The 24,756-nt window shown below is 37.0% G+C and overlaps 1 protein-coding gene across 1 annotated transcript in view; it reads left to right on the forward strand.

Annotated features, from left to right (window-relative positions):
• Positions 1-33: 33 nt before the first annotated feature.
• Positions 34-24,756, forward strand: part of PRKAA2 (protein kinase AMP-activated catalytic subunit alpha 2) — a 47,851-nt gene continuing 23,128 nt past the window's right edge. The window contains exons 1-2 of the mRNA XM_019628272.1: positions 34-183; positions 20,461-20,602. Of these exons, the coding sequence (XP_019483817.1) occupies positions 90-183; positions 20,461-20,602 (236 nt within the window). The 5' untranslated portion in view covers positions 34-89. The remainder of the gene's footprint in view (positions 184-20,460; positions 20,603-24,756) is intronic.

A 24,756-nucleotide genomic window follows, 5' to 3' on the forward strand; every position in this document is an offset into this window, starting at 1 on the left:
CCGCGGGCCCGCTGCACTGTGGGTAAGCGCCGCATTCGGGAGCCCGCGGCGGCGGCGGCGGCGGCGGAGCTCGGCTGCGCGCGCCGAAGATGGCAGAGAAGCAGAAGCACGACGGGCGGGTGAAGATCGGACACTACGTGCTGGGCGACACGCTGGGCGTCGGCACCTTCGGCAAAGTGAAGAGTGAGTGCGCGCCCGAGGCGCTGCTGCGGGCTGCCCGCCGCGCGGGGTGGGGGGCTGTGGGGCTCGGGCCGGACTGCGGGAGCCCCGGGCCTGGCGGCAGGTGGGGGGGCCCCGGGAGGGCGGCGGGCGGCGGCGGCTGGAGCTGGGCAGCGGGCGGGGCACGGGCGCCCCGGGTCCGGGGCCAGCGCCCAGCCGCCTCCCCTGTCCGGTGGTCGGGAGCACGGCGCCCCCTGCCTCCCGGACCTCGGTGCCCTGCTTTCCGAACCGGGCAGATGGGACTGGCCGGTAAGGTGCGCGCCAGCCCCGAGACCGTGTGGATAGGGCTGGGGAATGACATCCGTTACTGATGATTTCGAGTCCCCATTTCGTGCCAGCTGCCCTGTTAGGTGCTTGACATGTGGTTTCATGTCATCCTAACAGCAGCTGGATGCAGGTGCCATCCTCACCTTGAAGGTGAGAAAACGGGGACCCCCTAGAGGGGTAGGGCAGTGCCCAAGGTCACGCAGAAATTGGCAGAACCAGGATGAAGTGTAAAATGTCTTCCAGTGCTGGCCAGGCTGGAGGTCCTCGCCATCCGGATTCTTTCGCGCTCCGTGACTCTGGGTTTGGGGGCCGAGGGGCGGGTAGGTCTTTCTGCCGGGCGTGGGAAACGCTGGAATGCAGCTGGACTGGGGAGGGGCTCATTAGAACGGGGAAGTCTGAAGGTTGGTTGGCATGTGTACAACGGCTCTAGGAAGGCTTCTGGGATGAGGGGAGAACCAAGTTTCCGTGGCGTTGGACCCTGTGGGGTGTGGGGCTGAGGAGGCCAGAAGGGCTGAAGCGGATTTTGCTGAAGTCCCTTTTATTGATGATGGGATACCATTTTAGGTGTAGAAAAACAGGCTGCTATAGAAATTTTTTACTTAGTACTAGTTAACTATTAAACTTGCCTTTTTTTGTTGTTAGCAGGAGTCACATGGGATTTCATTAATTTGTCCTCTCTCCAGAACTAGAGCCAGCTTATTAAAAATACTTTCCGTTTGATTGTTGCAAATCCAGAACTACTAGTTCCATGTTGGCTTTTTAATTTTTTTTTTGCTGGAGAAATGTTGGATAGGCAGCCTGGAGATCTCATGCTGAGACTTCTATTTTCCTTAAAATTCATATTTTTACCTTAAATCTATTAAATAGAAGAAACGTATTGCGCACCCCCGTTGCCAGAACCAGCTCTTATTTCCTTACACATATCTGATACCCTTTCATTTGTTCAGAAAATGCTTATTGAGCTCCTACAATGTGCTAGGCACTGCTGTAGAGAATAGGGTCCAGCAAGGAACAAATCCCGATTAAAACCCTCCTTTTGTGGAATAGGGGAAGGCAGTAACCACAATGTATATGCAAACTATCATAGCATGTTTAGTGCTATTGAGAAAAACGAATTGGGGGAGGGAGGCCAGGGAGTTTTGTTCGGTTAGCAATTTCCAATAAGGTGTCAGGCAAGAGCTCACGGACAAGGTGGTATTTGTGTCCAGACCTAAAAAGGTTGTACAATTCTTTGATGTCCCATGAGGGCTGTGAACTTTTGGGTTGTTTTTGAAAGGCCTCATAGAGTGGGTGGCAAGCATATGTGTTAGAATGAATATAGGAAGACCCAGGGATTGGATTAATGCCTGAAACGTTACTTATCATTAAATATCATTGCTGAGGACTATTGTGTTTCAACATGATGCAGCTACTCCATCAAATGGTGTGTTTGCTGTCTGGACATGTACGCGCTCAAAGTTAGGTAACTTACCCTATGTCCTCAATGTGTTAAGATTTTTCATTTATTTCTTTAAATTCTTCAACTGTAATATGAATGTAGATTACAGCACCCATCACTTCAATTGGCCCTTTGTCAAAAGGACAACTTCAGTCTCTTTTGTATATACTGCTCTTGAGCTGCTTCCAGGCACTGGCTTCTTAAAATATAAACCAATAGAAGGTGCTTTTATGAGAAATCCTTTGCCTGGAGGAGGACCCCTGTCCAATGAGCAGCCATTCGGAGGGGAGTCCTAACACTGTGTTAGAACCTCTCTGAAGTTAGGTTGTGGTTTTTCCCATCCACAGTTAGAATTAGTACAATTGTTTGTTTAATACAAATTATAGCAGTTGCTACAATCTAAAGTTACTCATTTAATTCTTCAAGGGACAAGAAACAAAAGCACATGCATTTTTAAAAACAGCTTTGTTAGGTATATTTTACATATCAGAAAATCCACTCAATTCCAAGTGTACAATTCAATGATTTTTAGTAACTTTACCAAGAGGTACAACCTTCATGATAGATCAATTTTCGAACATTTTAATCACCACAGTAGGATCACTTATGTCCATTTACAGTTAATCCTCACTCCTACCCTCAGCCCCAGAAAATACTATGTTTTCTGTCTGTATAAATTTGCATTCTCTGGACACTTTTTATAGTCGGGGTTATTCAATATGGAGTCTCTCATGTCTGGCTTCTTTAACAATGTTTTTGAGGTGCATGCATGACATAGCATGTGTTAGTAGCTTGTTCCTTTTTATTGCCGAATAATGTTCCAATGTGTGGGTATGCCACATTCTGTCTACACATTCACCAGTTGATACATTGTTTTCAGTTTTGAATTATTACAAATAATGTTACTACAAACTTACTTCACATGTAAGTCTTTGTGTGAACATATGTTTTTATGTATCTTGGGGATATAACTAGGAATAATTATATCCTAGGTCGTATCATAGTTTTATGTTTAACTTTTTGAGAAACTGCAAACTTTTCCAAAATGGTTGAACTTTTTTACAGTGCCACTAACAATGTATGAGGTTTCTCATTTTACCATACCCTCCCCAATGTTTGTTATTGTCTGTTCTATTATAGCCATTCTAATGGGTGTGAAATGGTGTCTTATTATGGCTTTAATTTGCATTTCCCTAATGACTATTGATGTTGAACATCTTTTCATGTACTTATTAGCCATTTGTATATCTTCTTGGGTAAGATGTCTGTTCCTATCTTTTGCTTATTTTTGGATTGGGTTGTTTGCCAATCATAAGTTGAGTTATAAGAATTCTTTATAAATTCCAGATACAAATCCCTTATTGGATACGTTTTGCAAATATTTTTTCCCAGTCTGTTGTTTGACTTTTTATTTTCTTAATGATGTCTTGGAGTGTAAAAGTTTTGAATTTTTATGAGGTCTAATTTATTGATTTTTTTTTCCTTTTATGGACCATGTTTTTGGTGTTATATCTAAGAAACCTTTGCTTTAGGCCTGAAGGATTTTCTCTTATGATGTCTTCTAAGTGTTCTATTCTTTTAGCTCTTATATTTCTGTCTCTGACCCATTTTGAGTTAATTTTTGAGTGTGGAATAAGATGAGGTCCTAAGGTCATTTTTTAAAATATGGATGTCCAATTATCCCAGCACCTTTTGTTGAAAAACACGCGTGTTTTTAAAAGTTGTTATAGATTTAGATTTTGTAAGGTTAATTTCTACTTAAAAAAACTTAATAGGAGATGATTTCATTTTATATGGCTGTAAAAACATGGAAATGGAAGAGTGAGGAGCATTTTATGCTTTCTCTCAATTGTTATGCTAATTATAGATTTTGAAAATGACATCGTTTTCATTTAATAGTACTGGATTCAAGTGAGTTTTAAAAAGTATATGGAATTATTTATTTATAATTGTCTTATTTAAAATGTTTAAAATGAATTTTCTCCTTCATTATTCTGTTGTACAATTATTTATGGAAACAGACTATGTGGGCTGACAGAGTTTAAAAGTAACATTTTTTATTTATTTAAGTCTTTTTCTCTATATTGATTGTTTCGGTTCTTACTGTTTCCAGGATAGGGTGGAGCTGCTGTTTAAGAGCTCTTGTAATTAGACTTGTTCAGTGCTTATCTAAATTAGTAGAGGTGATAGAAATTCTAGAAGAATAGATCTGTTGTTTGTGTTATACAAAGACTGGTTGAAGAAAAAACATATTTATAATGTAATGTGAATTATTTATTTAAAAAGAATCCTGCATTTTCAAGGAGAGGGTTGATAGATTTTTTTTTTTGAAATAATTACTCTGTATCGGAATTATACACCGAGGGATACTTTGTAAGCACACTAACCTCTTTATAGCCAGCAAAGACTCATCAAGGAATTACCTTCTCTGTTTTTCATATAATGAATTGAGTGGCTCACAGAATTGGCTCTTAAGAATTTCAGTAAATGTTTTACTCATTCCCAACTTATTTTTGAGATAACTGGAAAGATAAGCAAATAGAACTTTCCCTGAAAAATTTTAACAAGCAGTGTTACCTTTTTTGAAATGTAAATTCCAAGTTTCAAATGATAAATTGAATTTTGGGCAAATACGTGGTCAGTTGGTGGACCTGAGGGTTGTGCTGGTGGCATTTTGGGCTCTTACTGGGATTATTTTTGACTCCCAGGAACAAGACAGAGAGGTTTCTCTCTGGGCTGTGTTTTTTTCTAGAAAGAATGCTAGAACATGTTATCTGTCAGGGATTTTACAACTTTACCATTAAAAAGATTTTTGAAAGATTTAATTTCAAAATGGCTGTATTTTATTTTTCCTTCTGTTTTAGTGGAAATTTGAATTATTGAAGACCAGAGCTGAAATGTAGAACAAAAGAAAAAGGAAACGTGTTTGTAACACTTTAGTGGTAAAAGTTACAACTTGATTCAGTTTTTATTATATCCTAAGTACTATTTGTATACTTGATTTTATTTATTCCCCAGGGTAATCCTTCATTTTACAAATGAAGAAATTGAGAATGAGATACTTTAAGTAAGTTGCCCAAGGTCACATTGCTAGTAAGTGACAGAATTGGCAATCAGATTCAGGATTCTCTGACTCCAAAGTTTGTGCCATATGGAATGTAAAGTCAAAATGCATAGCATGTTATCTTGTTCTAGCATGTTATTTTGTGAGTTTCAAACCTACAAGTATATAATTTTACATGTCTGTAGATGTTTATCAAGGACTGAGAAAATAAGATTTAGGTGTCTTTAATTCACATTTAGAGAGGATATAAGTTTTTTTTGAAACTATATGTATTCTTAAAATTTATATTTTTATATTCCCAACTTTTATACCTCAATCCATTCCATTTCTTACATGATGAATGTGCTGAATCTGAAGTCTAACAAGTTTAACCCAAATTTCTTAGAAATACTAGGTTTGTCAGGGTTTTGTTTTGTTTTTTTCTTACTGTGAAAGTAACCTTGACTAAGATTACCAGTAACTTTAGTAACCAGACTAAAGAGAACTTAAAAAATGATTTGACGTCCTAGAAAGAACATTGATTCTGAAAGGCATTAATTAGCTCTGGATTTTAATTCCATTGCACTGCTAGTTATATGGCTTTGGGAAAACCATAAAACTTCTCTGAGCCTGTTTCCTCCTTTAAAAAGTGGCAATAATGACATTTGGCCTGCCTACCTTCTAGAATTTTTATGAGGATTAAACGGTTGAGGTACATAAAATGGCTTTGAAAAGAAAGATTGCCATACAAATGGATGGCATGGCTGTTGTGAGTACATTCTGCACCCTGTGTGAGGCTGTGTTTAGAAATGCCTTCATTTCTGATATCAACCTGGAGACAGCTGTCTCAAAACATCTGTCTGTATTTTTTTGGTTGTCTGCATTGAGGAAAGCTCCAAATGACTGTTTTTACTATATGATACTTAATCATTAATGTTTATATTAAAATGCAGTATCCTTTTTCGATAAGTCATGTAATTTGTTTTTTCACAAATATGGAAAATGGATAAAATAAGAATGAAATGGAAATAATAGTGAATGTTCATATAAATTACCAGCTGACATGATTTGACTTTTGAAGCAGTGCCAAATGAAACTATATTACTTCTCAACTACTAGAAGATGATTAGTGTTTGAATGAAAATCAATTCAGTCATATCTCTTAAATAATGAGGTAAATGATATGTTATTTAGATGTTTGTTGCTGACATGTATCATTTATATGATTTCGACATAGGTTATTTTGCCCTTAGTTTCTGAATCGATTTTGTTCGTTGGTGTGGTCAGTTGACTGACTCTCAAAAAGATATTTTCCCATAAGAAACAATGTTATAGATGTGAATAGGTTCAGGGTAAATGCACAAAGGCAACATGGTGTATAGTATAGAGAACTTTGGATTTGGTGGACCTTTTATTAAACCGTAAGCCAGCTGTGTGGCCTTAAGCCAAAGTCACTTGATCTATTAAAAAAAGAATCATACCATATGTTCCCTTACGCTGTTGTGAGAAGTATATGCGAACATATAGAAGATACTCAAAAGGACTATGTACCCAGGTCCTATTGTGTACTTAAACCCATAATTAGCTGAACTCTGAGAATAACCTGTGAACTGAGTCTGAGACCAGAAATTTATTTGATGAAGGGGAAGAAAAGTTCATGATATGGTTTGTTTTTCCCAGGTTTTCTTTCACTTTTCACTCAAATATGTTCAGAAAACTAATTCTCTAGCCGCCGCTCACTCACCACCCCTCTCCTATACATCACTTGCCATGCATATATAATATACAAACACTAACATATATATTCCGGATCCTGTGGTAGCAATCATAAAACTTCTCGAGGGAAGAAGGCAATCATTGGGAAAGCGGGGAGAGTCTGAGCAGCAACTGGCAGTTTTTATGTAGGGATCATTTTTAAGGCCGTGTCTCCTTAAAGTAGAACTGAAATAATAAAGTTTATTTTTTTAAACTACAGAAAATACAGACTGAGCTAAAAAAGCCTTCCTACAAATTTTGACCTAACCTATCTATGTAAATTAGAAAGGGCTTTTGTAGTTTGATCATACACCGAGGTAATTACCTCAGTTCCTTGGATTTTCTACCTTTCCCATGCTGACACAGCACTGCTTTATCTAGTTTTCTTTGTGCAAAAACACGACAAAATATTCACTTATGTTGTGGGCGATATTAAAGCACTAGGTACTACTCCTTTGTAATGATAATATTGCCGCATCTATTCTTAGATTCTTATGGTTTTCTTGATGACATAAAAAAATATTTTGTAGAGAAAGTAGTTAATTTTTTAAAGCGAAGCAGGTAACTTAATGTGACCTAGCAGAGAATCTAATCTCAAATCCTTTAGGAGCTAATGAATAAGTGGGTGGCACAAGACCTCTAAAATATTGACTGTGCTATAAAAATGAGAGTAAATCTCTCTAGTGTATTTATTAGGTACAAATATAAGAGAAAACACCTTGAATCCAGTTGACTAGATTTTTACCTATTATTTAAATGATTGAAATGAATACATAAGGCAATGTGTTTATTTTGAAATGTGGTGAACCATTTTATTTTTAGTTTGGTATTATTAAGGAAAGAATTTCAGGCAGCTCTTATCTCTGCTAATAATAGAAACCTTCTTCACCCCTTCAAGGGAGCAGTCTTCTTACTTAAGTGGTGTCTTATGTTTAACAATGTTTGCCTCTGGTACATTTTACTGTATTTCTTTTGGTGGTGTCTTTGTTTTTAAAGTGTTAATATTTCTTTTTTTAATTTGCCCTTAGATTTTTAAAACAGCCATTATTATATGATTAAAGATATCTTCCAAAAATAAATAAATATATTTTCCAGATCTTGCTATAATGTCTTATTTTGAATGCCAATGAATCAGTTTATTAAAATAGTTTTTTTTCAGAATTTTTTAAAATATTATTTTATATATTTTATGTACTGCATATTAAAAACACCATGAGCAATATGTTCTCATTTAACATCTTTTCATTTCTAAATTACAAATTAGTTATAAGCTAGTTATCTAGCTATCACAACTGAAAATAATACAATAAAAAGTTTAAGTATACCATTAAATTTTTCTAAATTCTTGCTTGATAAATACCATAAGTATTAATTAATTTTATTTTCTTTCTTAATGTGTTTAAGTTTAATGTGGTACTATATCATATTACATAATTGACTTCAGTTCTCCCAGACTTAATGAAATTATATATGTATATATGCATATGTATATGTATACACACACACATATATATAAATATATTAAGTGTTAACTGTGCTTAGTCATATTGAATGTTAAGCATATATTTTTACTAGTGTTGAAAATGTGACAGTGTTATAACAGATGATTTACTAATTGAAAACAGTGGGAAATATTCACAGAATTTACTTGAGTCATTCTTGTCAGTTGAATTCTAAGTCAGATATGATATATGATGAATTCACTTTTTACTCAGATTTATACGAGGTCCCCTTAGTGCTCTACTAATTCAGAGTTAGATAATATATCAGTTATACTATATGCTATAAATTTGATTTCAAGAAGAAATTTGACTTTGTGTCTTATAGTAGTTTTGTGAATAAGATGAAGAAATATGCTTTGAATGGCTTATTGCTGCTGAACCACTGTTCCCAAGGAAGTTAGGTGTCATCCCAGAGGGAAATCTCAATCATTGATTCTATTTAAAAAATATAGTAAGATTTCCTATTTGGGATGTCACAAAGCTGGATTAGATAATTAATAGACAAATCACAGAATCAGAATTTAAATTTATCTTGACTGGATTGCTAGGTGAAAACCAAGAAGGTGAAATTTAATAGGGATAAGTGTCAAATCTAGCACTCAGGTTAAAACCAAAAACCAAAAACAGCTACGTAAAAGAGTAGAATAGTTAATATTAATAGCAGTTCCTACGATATTGATGTTTTAGTTGACCAGAAACATGGAAATATATATTATGAATGCTTAAATGTAAAAATTGTTACTGGATGGGAAATAGTGTATAGGGGCCATATTCATTGTAGAGAGCTAGTATAGTTCTGCTGTTCTTTGGATTAAGATAAATTTTAAATATCAGGTTCAGTTCTTGGCACCACAATTTGGAAAAAATTTACCAAATTATATTTCATTCAGAGAATGACCATTATAATTAGGGGAGCCCCAAAAGTATGCGATATGTGGTATGGTAAAGGAAACGTGATATGAAATGTTTTTTATACTATGAGAAGACATTTTAAGTGTTATAGCTGTTTTTAAATAGCTAAAGTACCATCATCTGGGGAAAAAAGTCACCATATTCAATAATGCTTTGAAGGATAGAACTGTGGCTATTGGGTGAATGTTTTAAGGAGACACATTATAATCCAGAAAAACAAGGATCTTTCTATCAAGAAAATTGTCTAGGAGTGGTACAGTTTGTACGACAAATCAGTTAGATTTCTGTCATTGATGTATTTCCTTACATACTAGATGGTAATCTTTCAAGATTGTTACCACAAAATTCCTAGTTTGAATGGAAGGTTGACATAGATAGATGATCTTTAAAGCTCTTTTTTAACCTTTATATTCTATTATTGCATATACATTTTATCTAGTGTGATTGACTTCCATACCTAGCTATGACTTCTAACTTGTATCAAGTCAACATTCTAGTCAAGAACAATTAGAAAACCTGGAGAAATTAAAAAATCTGTTTGAAGACAGCCAGGGCTTGAGTGGTCAATATTTCCATCAGAAGAAAAATGCATTGGAGTGAGCCTAACATTTTGTTTGACTTTGAGTCATTTGCTAGTTTGTAATAATGGTAAATGTAAGAGATCAAACAGCGAGCAGTGACTAGAAGGCAGAAAAGCTAAGCAGAGTTTAAGTCCTGGGGAGACAACATTTGGAGTTCACAGTTTATCAAGGAGCAGAGTCCCTGGTTAACAGTTTTGGTTGCATCTCCCAGAAGACTGAAATTCTTCTTAGAATCAACTTAATCCTAGACTCTTAAGATGATCTGCCTCTGATCTTTAGGATGTGGATATGTGGATAGAAAATGAAATCGGTTGGAGCCTCTACAGTTTTTCACACACAGTGTTCAAAATTCCAGGAGACAAGGCCAAGACAATAGAAACAAACTCATAGGTGATTCAGATATTAAAGTTATGGGACATGGAGCTTAAAGTAACTGTGATGAATATGTTCAAGATGGAGAATTTTAGCAGAGAAGTGGACTCTATAAAAATTTAAAAAATTCAATAACTGAAAAATACAATAATTGAGTTAGAACTCTATATAGATGGTTTACTAGCAGATTAGATTCTGTTGATGAAAGCATTAGTGAACTGGAAGATAGGAGAAATTATCCAGACTGAAGTATGATGGACAAAATGATGGAAAGAAGGCTTAAGAGACAAATGGGAACATGGTGAAAAGATTAACATGTATTGTTGGAACTTGTAGAGAAAAAATTAAATGCAGACTAATTTTCTTTTTTCCCCTATTGAAAGATGACCTCTGGTTTATCTTATGCTAATACAGTTTGTCTGGACATCTACCAGGATAAATGTGATTTTTTTGGTGCTGTTACCAAACCCCAGTATTTATTGTGAAAAGGACCTGTGATCAGTTCATTACATCTGGACTCGGAGGATTATGAAGAGACATGTTAATACCCCAAGAGACTACGTTACTACTACCTTGCTTTACCAGCATAAAATTTGTAGGGAAACAGACCCCCAGCTTTCCTTATGGTGCCTCTTCTAACTCAATGCACCCCTTGTGGGGGGTTTAGAAGCTGCATGAATGGGCTGTTATGTGATGTGGTTACTGTTTGAGACTTATGAGTATGCATGCTGTAGTACACTGTATCCATGCATGTGGGTATCAGCCCCCATAACCTAGTCTGCTCTGTGTGATGAGGGGTCTGGGAAGCTGCAACTGGATGCTTTAAGGATTCCTGATGAAGATGTATTTGATTCTGCCATATTAATATGCTGTGTTTACAGTCTTAAATCCTTCTTAAAAACTAAGTAAAATTGGTGGTAGATTACTCTCTGTTGTGTCTTGTGAATGCGAATTTTATTTTGAACCCAAGATCACTGATGATCATACAGAATAGGCACTATACAATTCAGAAGGGGAGGAGAGACTGAATGCGACAGAAGCAATATTTGAAGAGAGAGTGGCAGAAAATTTTCTGAAACTGATTAAACACATCAAACCACCAAACCCCAAGCAGGATGAATACAAGAAAGCCATTCCTAGATACATCATTGGAAAACTGTTCAAAACTGGTTTTGTTTACTTGAGGCTTTCCTATACTGGAGTAGACTGCATCTATCTATATAGAGATGGGAGGAAATGTTAAGAGTAAATCTTTTTTTTTTTTAAGGGGGCAAGGACTGCTTTATGCTTTTCCTTAGAACATTTCACAGCCTGATTACATTATACATCTTTGTGTTTACACATTCTGTGTCTGTCTCACCCACGTAGATCTTAAGCCCCTAGGAGAGTGTCTGGGCCCATGGGAGGTGCTCAGTATTTGTTTGGTTATCACTCTGATTATGTTAAAAAGACTGTAATGCCAGGGGTATTACAATCTGTAATGCTGGGGCTCGGCTCCTGGCAGGTGAACGCAGGATACGGTGAGGCCGAGAGAAAGTCTTAAAGGTAGCCAGAGGATAAAAGATGCAGATGGTCTTTAGTGGAGCAACAAACAGCCTTTCTCAACAAAAAACAATGGAAGTGAGAAAATAGTGTAGTGGTTCCTTTAGAGAGGTGAAAGAAATGAACTGTAAACCTATAATTTTGTACCCAGCAAAAATAGCCTTTAAAAATAAAGGCGAAATACATTTTCAGGGAAGCAGGAATTGAGAGCATCTGTCACCAGCAGACTCACAGTAAAAAGGAGACACCAAAAGGAAATCATCGGGCAAAAAGATATTGACTATACAAAAGAATGTATTGTGAGAGTTAAACTACGTGTAGAAATAAAATACAACAGCGGAAAAAGTGGGAGAGGAAAAATAGAGCTGAAGTCCTTGCAGTGTCTAGGAAATAGTAAAATATTTATGTTAGATTCTAATAAGTTAAGGATGCATGTTGTAATCTTTAGGATAGCCTCTACAGTGAAAACCTTAAGGCCCTACAGATAAACAGTTTATATTTCTCATTCTGTTTTGGAGGGAACTCTAGAGTCATTCTACAATTCTAAATGAAAGAGAAATTTTATGGAACCTAAGCTTTTATTCAGTGAATATAATTCAACCAAAGAATTATTCACAGGGGCAATTAATGGGGATGGAAGCAGAGACATTTGAAGGCAGGAAAAGAAAGGAAGGTGAAGGAGACGAAGCATGTAGACAGAAGGACCAGAGTTGGGGAGACACAAGAGAGGATACTGTAAGAAGCTCTGGGAGTGTTCCCAGCAGATTCTGCTATTCCTGTGGAGTGAGGATATCTCTGAACATTTTAGAAAATCTTGTCTCTCTGACCTCAATGCTAATACATCCTCCACCAGTTTTAAATAATGACTTGGGAAGCTTTTTTTGACTCTATGTAAAGGATTATGTAAACAGTAAGTTGATTCTCCTGTGGAATTCTTGATGAAGTTATTTTTAAAGAAATATTTTAAAGTTACCGTCTAAAGCCAGTAAAAACATGGGTTTTAAAAATAAAGCAGAATGCAGCATATCATGTGCATAATCAGTTCTCCAGGAAGTTAGATGTAGAGCACATCTTTGCTAAAAAATCACATCTTCAGGCCTTTCCTGATCTATTTAAAATAGCCCGTTTTCCTACCTCCACCTCTGTCACACATACTCTGCTATATTTTCTTTTTTGCCATTATATCACCATGGTATGTTTGTTTATTGTTTATATTCTCCACCATTTGACAAGTTCCATTTATACTTAGCTTTTCAGCATTTGGACAGCCTAGGACACAGTAGACACTCAATATATTGTTGAATGAATAAATGAACAAATGAGTACAGAGACCAACAGAGTAAAAGCAACTAGGAGGAAAAGGTCAAGGATACGTGAGTTCTCTCAATAGAAATTGAGTGCATATTACATATTGTATTAGGGGACTGTTTCAGTCCATGTTTCATTTTCTTGACTTTTGGCAGCTCTTGATGAATAACTATAATAATATAGCCGATCCATAGCAAAGGCCCCGGCCCTGCCCCAGCCTGCATTTTAACCGAACACAGCACTTCTTGATTATTCTCATCCACTGTCCCAGGTCCTTCTTTAGCCTATCACTTCTAGACTCCATCCCTTCACAGTGCCCTAATTTCCCAACTCAAATGCTGGATATAAGAGGATAAACATGCAAGTATGCGTTCCTGATACATTATAATCAAAAGAGCCTGGTGATTGGGAGGTCAAGTAGTGTGAGCTTTGAGCCTCGGCTTCGGAGGCAGATGTACCATCTTGTCATTCACTGACTGTTCTCTGATTCCTAGTGTCCTCATCTGTAAACTGGGTGTAATGATATTTCCCTGACAGATTCTAGTAGTACTTCTTTAATCAGAGCTAGATCAGAAGGAATAGTCGTTTGCTTGTGTTTAGAACTATCCTTTGGAGAAATTGGAAGGACTTTCAGCGAAAGGAAGTTTGGAGAAAGGCAATGAGACTGTGTTTTGTTTCCCCACGGTGAGGAAGAAAGGAGCCTTGTGTTGTTTTGGCAGGAGGCTGGTGATGGTAGGGGTGAGAACACGTGCGCGTCAGGTGACTCTCCTGACTTCCACGTGAAGGCCCTCCATATAAATGAGTAAGGGTGACTGACACTGACAAGGCCCTGCTTGCCGTCACATAGGGTGCCCCTTGTCTTGTCACAGCCTAGGCATGGCTATAATGGTGTCCAAACGTTCTTTCTTAACCTTTCTACTGAATTATACCACATATACAAAAAGTTAGGTACATTCTAAGTGATTTTTTTTACAAAAATCATCAATGAGTTTTCACAAACTGAACATACCCTATAACCACTGTGACACAAAAAAATGACCGGTATTCCACAAGCCCCCCTGGTGTCCCGTTTTGGTTACTGTTGCCATCTGCCCCCCCCCCCCCAAGGGCAACCACTAACCACAGATTAGTTTCACCTATTTTTGAACTTGATACGAACAGACTCATATTTGTGTCTGGCTTCTTTCACTTGAGATTATATTTGTGAGACTTATCCATGACATCGTCTGTAGTGGTAATTTGTTCATTGTCATTGTTGTATATATTACATTAAGAATTTACCCTTTTGTTACTGATGGGCATTTGGGTAGTTTTTACTTTTTGGTTATTACGAATAAAGCTGCTTTAAATGTTCTTGACCGTATCTTTTCTCCATTAATAATATATTGCTATTTTAGATAAACATACATATTTAAAATATTGTAAACATTGTTTTACAAATACTGTTATTTTTTCTACTTTACATTTCAGATTTCTCTTAATAGTGGGGCTACTGTTTGAATCACTAGCATGGCTTTCTAGAATACCATATTTTCCATTTAAGTTATTTTGAATCTGTGCAATACTATAACAGGTACCCACTCCTATAGCATCAGAGCTTTGGTTTTTTTCACTTGTCTTGTAGAGTAATACTTACAAGCTTTACAGTGTTATAACACATAATGTACTGCTTTTTAAAACTGATCTCTAAAAGGCTTATTTAGGATGATATTCTACATTTGTAAGTATGAAATCATTCTTCAGGAATAATTACATTATCATATCCTTGATAAATATATTTATTTTTAATTTTTACTGATTCCATCAAATGCTTTATCTCAGCTAATGATTGATATATGTTGGGGCAGTGTATCTTTCATACATAGTCATTTGTAGTTCAAAATAATTTACATAGTGCCTTCTTAATATGAGAGGTTTATGAAAACTTGAATTTGATAAGAATCTCTTTTTTCTGAATCATAACTTTTGGTTAAAAAGAATCAAGTTATATTTGGAATACATAGTATATCTTTAAGAAAAGGATTTTGTTATATTCTTTATAATCCAAATGCTGTTTCTAGTCTGTTTACCAGTGTCTTTAAGAAATTGTATGGGCTATACATTATAATTTGTTTTCATTAGTTCATGGATGGTAGTTCAGCAAAATTGGGAATTTAAAGTAAGTTCAAACCTTTTGAGTTTTAAAGTATTCTGAATAGTGTATTATTTAGGTTTAGCTGTGAATGGCAAAGGTCTTCAAAATAAGAGTGGCTTAAACAAAGTAGTATTTTGCTCTCTTGTTACAGTCTGAACCACCTGTTCATGCCTGTTCATGAGTTATTCCTGATGGTATCAGAAGCTGGTCTAGTCTCTTCTGTTGTTCCCACCTGCCTGCCTATCCCTGTCCTAAAAGTACAAGATTGTGGCTTTGGAATTCCAGGCTTCGGGATGGAGGAGGGGATGAAGAAGAAGCTGTTAGGGACAGTTGGCTTACATGTCATTGGCTTACAGAACATAGTCACATGGCCACATCTATGAGTAGTTACAAGAGATTCTAGATGCAGTCATTACTCTAAGTAGCCATGTTGTCAGGTGTAATTTGGGAGCTTTATGTCTGGGAAAGAAGGGTGCAGTAGATATTGGGACAACTAGCACGTGACAGAACTATTTTGTTCGCCATTTACATCCCAAGTGCCTAGTACAGTATTTACCATAGTAGGCATTCATTAAATAGTTGTTCTATGGATGAATGTCCCTTATTGCTTGTGTCAGAATAGGCGTTGATCTGGATATTTACTGATATACATGATAAATTGTGACCAATTTGTCCTTACTTATATACATCATAAATTGTGACCAATTTGTCCATCCTTGGTGTTTTTTAATTGTTCGTTCTCATCTATGTTCTCCCTTTACAAATAAGGTATCCCTAACAGCCTTCAAACTGATTTACTACCATAAAGAACTTATTTTAACCTTCTTGTTGCTGATGTTCCCCCCCTCCCCTAAATAGAAGCCTATTAAACCTCTCTTTTCATGTGTCTTTGGTCAACACTGCCCTGGCATGTTGAAGGTACTCAGTAAATGTTTTTTTTTTTTTTTTAATTAAAAAAAATTTTTTTTACATTGTTTCTTTCTTTTCTTTTTTTTTTTAGTAAATGTTTTTAGATTGCATAAGTAAATAGGAATAAAACTTGGATGAATGCAAGCCTTTTCTTTCCGTTACTTCCCTTGAAAAATGTATGGCTGTAATACACACAGAAGAAATTCTTAGTCTTAAGTCTGTTTATCTTACAAGATTTTTAGGAATATCATTTGGCATTCAGGTAGAATGTGATTACGAGACAACTATTTGGAATTAATATTAACTAAGTACTAATTCACTTAAGTTATGAGGCATTAGATGCTAACATAGTTCAGCAAAACGAGGGGGCATTCTTAAGCCATTCAACTCAACCTGGGGTATCCATTTAGCTTATCAGTGTGCTTAACTTTCAAGGGAAAATGCCATTTCTTTTCCATTGTTTCATGCGGGAAAATTTCTTTCAGGCTTAAAGATAAATGAGTCACTATTTTCTCAGATATCATAAACAAAGTAATACTGTTTTAAAAATTGATGAAAATTTTTTAGCTTTATTGAGTTATAATTGACAGACTTGTAAAATATTTCAAGTGTACATCATGATGATTTGATATGTGTATACATTGTGAAAAGATTCCCCCTTCTAGTTAATTCACACAACCATCACCACACAGTTACGTATTTATATGTATATATTTATATTTTTTGGTGAGAATATTTTAGTTGTACTCTCTTAGCAAATTTCAATTATACAATACAGTGTTATCAACTATAGTCACCATGTCATACATTAGATCCTCAGATCTTGTTTATTTAATAGCTGAAAGTTTGTGCCCTTTTACTCCACCCCATAGCCCTTGGCAACCACTTTTCTACTCGTTTCTATGCGTTAGACTTTTTTTTAAGACTCCGCATGTAAGTGGTAACGTGCAATACTCGTCGTTCTCTGTCTAGCTTATTTCACTTAGTATAATGCCCTCAAGGTCCATCCATATTGCTGCAAACAGGATTTCCTTCTTTTCATGATTGAATAATAGTCCATTATATATGTATATACTTGTACTATGTCTTCTTTATTCATTCAGTCGTCGATGGATACTTAGTTTCTATACCTTGGCAACTGTAAGTAATGTTGCAGTGAACGAGGGAGTGCAGATATTTGTTTGATATCCTGTTTTCATTTCCTTTCCATACTTACCCAGAGTGGGATTGCTGGATCACATGTTAGATCTATTTATGAATTTTTTTGTGGAACCTCCATACTGTTTTCCATAGTGGCTGCACCAGTTTACATTCTCTCCAACAGTGTACGAGGGGTCCCTTTTCTCCACATCCTCTGCCTCTGAACTGAAGTCAGACCAAGATCACATGTTGTGCTAGTACTTTGTACGGCATCTTGGATGAGTAATTGAACTTCTCTGTGCCTCAGGTTTCTCATCTGTACAGTGGAGGATAATACTTTTTAGAGTTGAGTTGTGGAGTTGAGTGAGCAAGGCATTTAGTACTTAGACTAATGCTTAGTACATAACAAACACTTAATAAATGTCATTGTCACCTCTGTCATTGTTCTGAACATATTTGTCAAAATGATTTGAAACTTGACTTCAGGAAATATTTAGGAGAGAATGTCACCTGACTCCTTGGTTTCTAGCATACAAGCTGTGTGACACCAAGTGAAATAAAGGACAGATTTGGTGGAGGAAGAGAAGGAGAATGCTGAGCTTAGTTTTGAACATGTTGAATTTGAAGTGTTGGTGGGGTGCTAATCTTGAAATATATGAATTTGAAGAAGTGGGCAGAGTTATTAGCACATGGGTGGTAGTTAAGACTATGAGAGGTGAATGAGATAAAGGATCTACCTTGGGCCTAGGTTAGAAACCCCGGGACACTAACCTTTAAAGAACAGGTGGAGGCCATTAAGACCATCTGAGAGTCAGTAGGAGAACAGGAGAGAGCACTGCCATCAAAAAGAGAGCGTGATCAGTGTTGTCCAGTACAACAGAGATTATAGCCGGCCCCTGGACAACACAGGAGTTAAGAGAGCCAATCCCAACAAAGTTGAAAATCTACATGTAACTTTTTTTTTTAATTAAAAATTTTTTTTTTTATTGAGGAACATTGTGTTTTTCCAGGACCCATCAGCTTCAAGTCAAGTAGTTTCAATCTGTTGGATTGTCGGAAAAGTCATGACGCATTTTTGCAACAAAAAACATAGAAAAAATATGTCATAACTTTTCCGACAACCCAATAGTTGTGGAGGACGCATCTCAGTGGCCCATGCTGGGATCAAACCAGCAACCTTGGTGTTATGAGCACTGTGCTCTAACCAACTGAGTTAACCGGCCTCCCCTACATGTAACTGTCGACCCCCCCCCCCCAGAACTTGACTAGTAGCCTACTGTTGACCAGAAGCCTTATTGTTAAGATAAACAGTCATTTAACGCATATTTTGTATGTTATATGTATTATATATTGTATTCTTACAACACAGTAGCTAAAGAAAATGTTATTAAGAAAATTATAAGGAAGAGAAAGTACATTTATGGTATTTATTGAAAACAAACCCATGTATAAGTGGACCCACACAATTCAAACCCATATTGTTCAAGGGTCCACTGTACAGTAGTCCGAGAACTGAGAAGTATAAATGGTTTGCTAATTAATGAGCCTTTTGTAACCCTTTGGTTTTAGTAGAGGAGTGGAGGCAGAAGCCAGACAGTGAATTTAGGGATGGAAATAGGGCAGGAAGAGAAGACCTTTTGATGAGACAGATCTTGGAAACTAGTGGAAGATACAGAGTAAATGGAAGATTTGGGAGAAGGATGGGATGTTGCAGGCTGAGCAGAAGGAATTATTAGAAAATAAAAAGGTCGACTGTAAGGAGAGTGTAGAAAAGATGAGATCAAGGGTGTAAGTTGATGAGACTGACCTTGAACAGGAAGAGGGCGAAAACATCTCAGACTGGACGAAGGCAGGATGTGGATATATGTAAGTAAGCCTTTAAGGTAGAGGAAATCACTCTTACTGACTACATTTTCCCTAAAGAAATGAAAGGGAAATTTGTCTGCTGAAAGGGGTCAAGGGTTGAATAGGTATTGTGAGGACAAGGTGAAAGCTTAGAATAGTAACTGAGCGGAATAGGATAGGAGGGCTGAAACATTTGTTCGCCAGTTGAGGGGTTTTTCATTTGCATAGTATTTAAGTATACCACTAGTAGTGTGGATACCACAAATGTGTTACGTGAAAAGGGAAAGGCTATTGTTCCATTTAACACAGTATATATTTATTTAGCATCTAGTATATACAAAACATGGCAACATAACTTCCTGGGAGGTTCAGATGAATACTGGTTGCCTCATTCAAGAGTAGTATGAACTGATAGCTCATGTCATGTGATTTATTAAAAACATAAATATTTATAGTAACCTAAAAATGGTAAGTGACACATGAGCTTTGTTAACATACAGTGAGGGTTTGAAAGAAGTAGAGATTCCATCAAATAGGCGGTGAAATAAGTATGGGATTTCCTCTGATGGGGGAAGAAAGCTTTATGGAAGAGGCCAAAAAAATGTGAATTTTCTGATGAAATAGTAAAGAAACTAGCTACGAGTTTTTAATTTATTACAGTAGTCATATATTCTATAATACAATGACCAGAAGAGGGGAATTAAAGAGATTAACAAAATATAGTGAATTCTGCGGGCCGGCCGAGTGGCTCAGTTGGTTAAGAGCATGAGCTCTGAGCAACAGGGTCACTAGTTTGATTCCCACATGGGCTAGTGAGCTGTGCCCGAGCTGAGCTGCCGCTGAGCTGCCAACAGGTGGCAGGATGACTCAGCTGGTGAGAGCACATGCTCCTAACAACAAGGTTACTGGTTCGACTCCTGCATGGGATGGTGGGCTATGCTCACCAGCAAATAAGATTGAACACAGCACCTTGAGCTGAGCGGCCAGGAGCTCCTGATGGGCGGCAGGATGGTGACTGGACTTGGGGCTGAGCTAGCTGCACCCTCTACAGCTAAGATTGAAGGACAACAACTTACCTGTTCCCCTTCCCCAATTCCCCAACACTGTTCCCCTTCCCCAGTTCCCCAATAAAATCTTTAAAAACAAAACAAAACAGTGAATTCTATTCTATCCAAAAGATGTTACAAATTTGATTATATTTTTATGTAGGAATATATAATTCAGTAATTCTTTCCACAAATATTTAATGAACATCTCTGTGCTAGGTGCTAAGCGTACAGAGGAGACTAAGATACAGTTTCTGTCTTCAGGGAGTGCACACACTAGTAGAAGAGACAGAAGTGAAGAGAGATACTTCAGTTCTATGCAATAAATGATGTAAAAGTGGTATATATGAGTAAAGAAACTTGGGGTTACAGTGGAAGGAAGCAAGAGTAAATGATTATGTTCCTATGACAGCGTTTGTTTTTTTCTTTCCTTTTTCTTTTCTTTAGTTGGAGAACATCAGTTGACAGGCCATAAAGTTGCAGTTAAAATCTTAAATAGACAGAAGATTCGCAGTTTAGATGTTGTTGGAAAAATAAAACGGGAAATTCAAAATCTAAAACTCTTTCGTCATCCTCATATTATCAAACTGTAAGTATTTTTGTACCTGGTAATACCAAGGAGAAACTGTTTTGAAATATCTACAAATTTACAAATAATTGTTTATCTTTAGTTAACCTTTTATAAAAATACTTTTTTTGTATTTATATTGAACAAGTGTTAATTCATTTAATCTTCATCAATCCTTTTCATACTTTTGATTTAGAATTAAAAGTTACTGTTTTAAAATTGGTACTGTTTTTTTTTTTAAGTGATGAATGCAGCCTTAGACGTTGACTCTTATTTATAGTATTCACTTTAAAGTTCATTTAGGCCTTTGATAGTCCTAGTTTCATTTTGTAATTTTTTTCTAGTCAGTTTTCATCAACATATCAGGGCATTTTCTTTTTGGAAAAGGTAGACAGTAATTGTTAAAGATTATGTTACTTGTAAAATTCCAATTATTACTTTACTGATAGTAAAGCTCTTAGGAAGGCAAGTGAACTTGGGGGGAGATAAGACAAGTTATAAACTTTAAAGATAACTAAATATTAGAGATTAATAATAAGCTAATTAATTAAATGGAAAGATAACTAATTTAAAATCAACTAGACGTATAGAAAATTTAGATATTGATATAGAACAATATTCCTTTAAATCATTTGCTGTTGCAGTTTAATATTTATTGAGAAAATGTAATATGCCAAACACTGAAAATTATTGTTGTTGCTTTATCTTAAAGCTTGGATAGAGTTTTATAAAATAAGTATTATTCTTACTTATTGAGTACCTGATAATGGTTAGAAACTATATTGAATATATATATATATATATATATATATATATATATATATACACACACACACACACACACATATATATAATATATATATATAATATATATATATAATTTCTCTTCATCCTAAGCCTATAAGGTAGGTATTATTATTCTCATTTTATAGGTAAGGAAATTGCACATCTAAAGAGTATCAGCAACTTGTCCAAGGTCAAATATACAGTAAGTTGCTGAGCTGGTAATTGAGTTCATACCTGATGCCAACTGCCATGCTGTTAATATCTACTTCAGTAGTGCAGTCTTTCTCAAAACTGAGAGTTCTATAAATCCACTTTAAAGGAAATGTAAATTTGTGGATCCCTTGTTTGCCTTAATTATTTTTAATATACAGTCAAGCACTGCATGACGACGTTTCGGTCAACGCTGGACCGCATGTACAATGTTGGTTCCATAAGATTATAAATGGAGTCAGATTTCTTATAAGAAATGGAAGGATATGTGGTTCAGGAATATTTCTTTTCTCTGACAGGAGCAGTGTCTGTGGGGCTTGGCAGCAGATTCCCAACTAGTCACAGCGCCTCACTTTTGGGTGCACAGATGACAGCCCAGTCAGTCAGCCACTGACCTGTCTCAGCACAGGGGAGCCTGACCCCTCAGTGCTACATGTTCAGAGGGCACCAAATTCTCTGTTGAGGACCTCAGATCCTGTACAAGGACACAGGTCCACAGGAGCCACCTTAACAAGTATGAAGTCCCGTTGCCACTTTAGTAAAAGCTTTCAGTGTTACTGTGGAGCCAACCTCTCCCCGTACTTTGGGACTGTGTTCAGGTTGTACTGATGTAAATAGATAAGTTTTACTTCTTCCATCAGTTCAGTGCCAGAGAACGCCCTTTATGCCAGGTAGGGTCAGTGGAACCAAAAGCAAATTTCCAAAGTCAAAACGCTGAGTCTTCAGTTTTGCACCCTTTCCATGTTAAACACCTCCCCTCCCCTTCTTTTTAAGTGAATACCACAAAGTTCCTTAATCTGCACACTGCTCCAACATGCAATAACCAAAACCACATTGCCATGACAATCCCCTATGTTCCTTTATCTCTTCATCTTGATTTCTTATCCCTGCTGATCCTCAGGCCCCTTTCATTCCCTCCTGACAGTCACTATGGTGGTCACCTGTGCCTTACCCCATCAGTTTCTCCCCAGTATTTCCAAGCAATCCATTCCACATGCTAGCTCACTGGAGCAGCACTGACAGCTTCGATGTTCTACTTCTGACCCTGTCGGAAGGAAGCAGGGGGAGGGCTTGTGGGACAGTGTGTATAAAGTCTCCAGCAGTGGACGGTCATGTTCTCGGCCTTCACACTCACTCGCCACTCACTCACTGGCTCAGCCAGAGAAACTTCCAGTCTTGCAAGCTCCATTCATCATAAATGCCTTATACAGGTGTGCTATTTAAAAAAATCTTTTATACCAAGTTTACTGTATCTTTTCTATGTTCACACACACACAAATACTTGTGTTATAATTGCCTACAGTATTCAATGCAGTAACATGGTATACAGGTTTTTAGCCTAGGAGCAATAGGCTGTAACCATACAGCCTAGGTGTGTAGGAGGCTGTACCATCTAGGTTTGTGTAGTGCCTCTATGATATTCACACAATGATGACGTCGCCTCATGACACATTTCTCAGCATGTATTCCTCTCATTAAACTACACACGACTATGCTGTTACTTAAACATACAGAAACAAAGAACTAAACATAAGCTCCATAGCTTGGACACAGTTATGAAATCAAAATAAATTGACAATTTAGATACAAAGAAGACAATGAAATCAATGAAATTCAAAGTATTATCTATAGTGTGTGGTGACCAAAAATGGTGTTTTGCAAAAATCAAATCACTGTTAGTGAGATTAATATTAGACTAGTAGAAGGAGGACCAATACGATATTCGTATTTTGATTCAAATAATATCATTGCGGAGAAAGCCTGTAAGTATACTCTAAGAAGTATATAAGTATGTTCTAAAAAAAGTGTTAATATCTTTGAGGCTTTGTTTGCTAGTTCATTATAATCAGAAATTATATTTAGCCTAAGCTTCGTTAGTGCGCAATCTTTGGATGTCAGTGTTAATGGGGAACAGTTTGATAATCCTGCAGAGACACACTGTTTATACCTGATGACAAGGCTAGCATAGTAGCTGTGGTCGGTGAATAGTACCCCCCCACCAAGATGTCCTAATCCCCAGAACCTGTGAGTATGTTACATTACTTGGCAAAGGAGAATTAAGTGTATAGATGGATTTAAGGTTGCCAATCAGGTGATCTTAAAATAGATTTCCCTGGGTTATCTGGGTGGACCCAGTGTGATCACAATGTCCTTAAAAGTGGAAGAGGGAGTCAAATTAGTCAGGGAAAGAGATTTTAGGGTGGAGCCAAAGTGAGAGTGATGAGATGTGAGAAGGATCTAGCTGGCTGTTGCTGGCTTTGAAGATGGAGCAAGGGGACTGTGAGCCAAGGAATGCAGGCAGTCTCCAAAAGTTGGAAAATACAAAGAAGTGGATTTCCCCCTTGAGCCTCCAGAAGGCAGTGCAGCCCTGCTGACACCTTGATTTTAGCCCAGTGAGACACGTGCCAGACTTCTAACCTGTAAAAAATATAAGAAAATGCATGTTTGTTGTGTTAAACTGCTAAGTTTCCAGTATGGCAGCAATAAGAAACTAATACTGAGCATTCTTGAAATCCTTAAATGAATGGCTGATCTAGTTATTGCTGGGATTTGGAACATGCATTTAGCTCTCACTAGCTACGTTTATTGCTAGTGAACTATTGCAAATCGGTGTGTTGAGTGATGGGGCCCCATTCAGCGCATCTTACCAACAACGTGCATATGCCTCTGACTGTTTAGAGAAGGCTTTTCTTGGGTTTGGTGTGCCATTGGGTAACCTGTGATGGCTCTGTTCTCAACCGCTACCATGAGAACTTCATCCTAACAGTGAGCTGCAGTGTCATTTGATCTTCACTTGAAGTTCACTTGATTATGAACATAAACAAGAAATGAGGGCCCTGAAGTTGCACGGCAGTATTTTATGATAAGGTTATCTAGGACCTATATTCTAGATGACTCAGAATATGTATATACAGGATTTTTAAGATTATTGTAAGAATTAAAATACCACCTATGAGCTCAGTGACTCACCTCTCCTATTCTTTGTTTCCTTAACTTTAAAATGGCTATACCTCATGGTGTTATTTCAGGATTAAATGTGTTCGCACTGCTATGATGCCTAGTGTTTGATGTGCATTGACCCATTGGTCACCAAGGAGCTAAAGTCAGTCCTCTTTCATGATTCCAAACCGCTTTCAGTTAACCGAAATAGTTCGTATCTGATTCCGACTCCCATGTTA

This window comes from Hipposideros armiger, unplaced genomic scaffold (genome assembly GCF_001890085.2).
Source record: "Hipposideros armiger isolate ML-2016 unplaced genomic scaffold, ASM189008v1 scaffold_776, whole genome shotgun sequence".
Classification (NCBI taxonomy): Eukaryota; Metazoa; Chordata; class Mammalia; order Chiroptera; family Hipposideridae; genus Hipposideros; species Hipposideros armiger.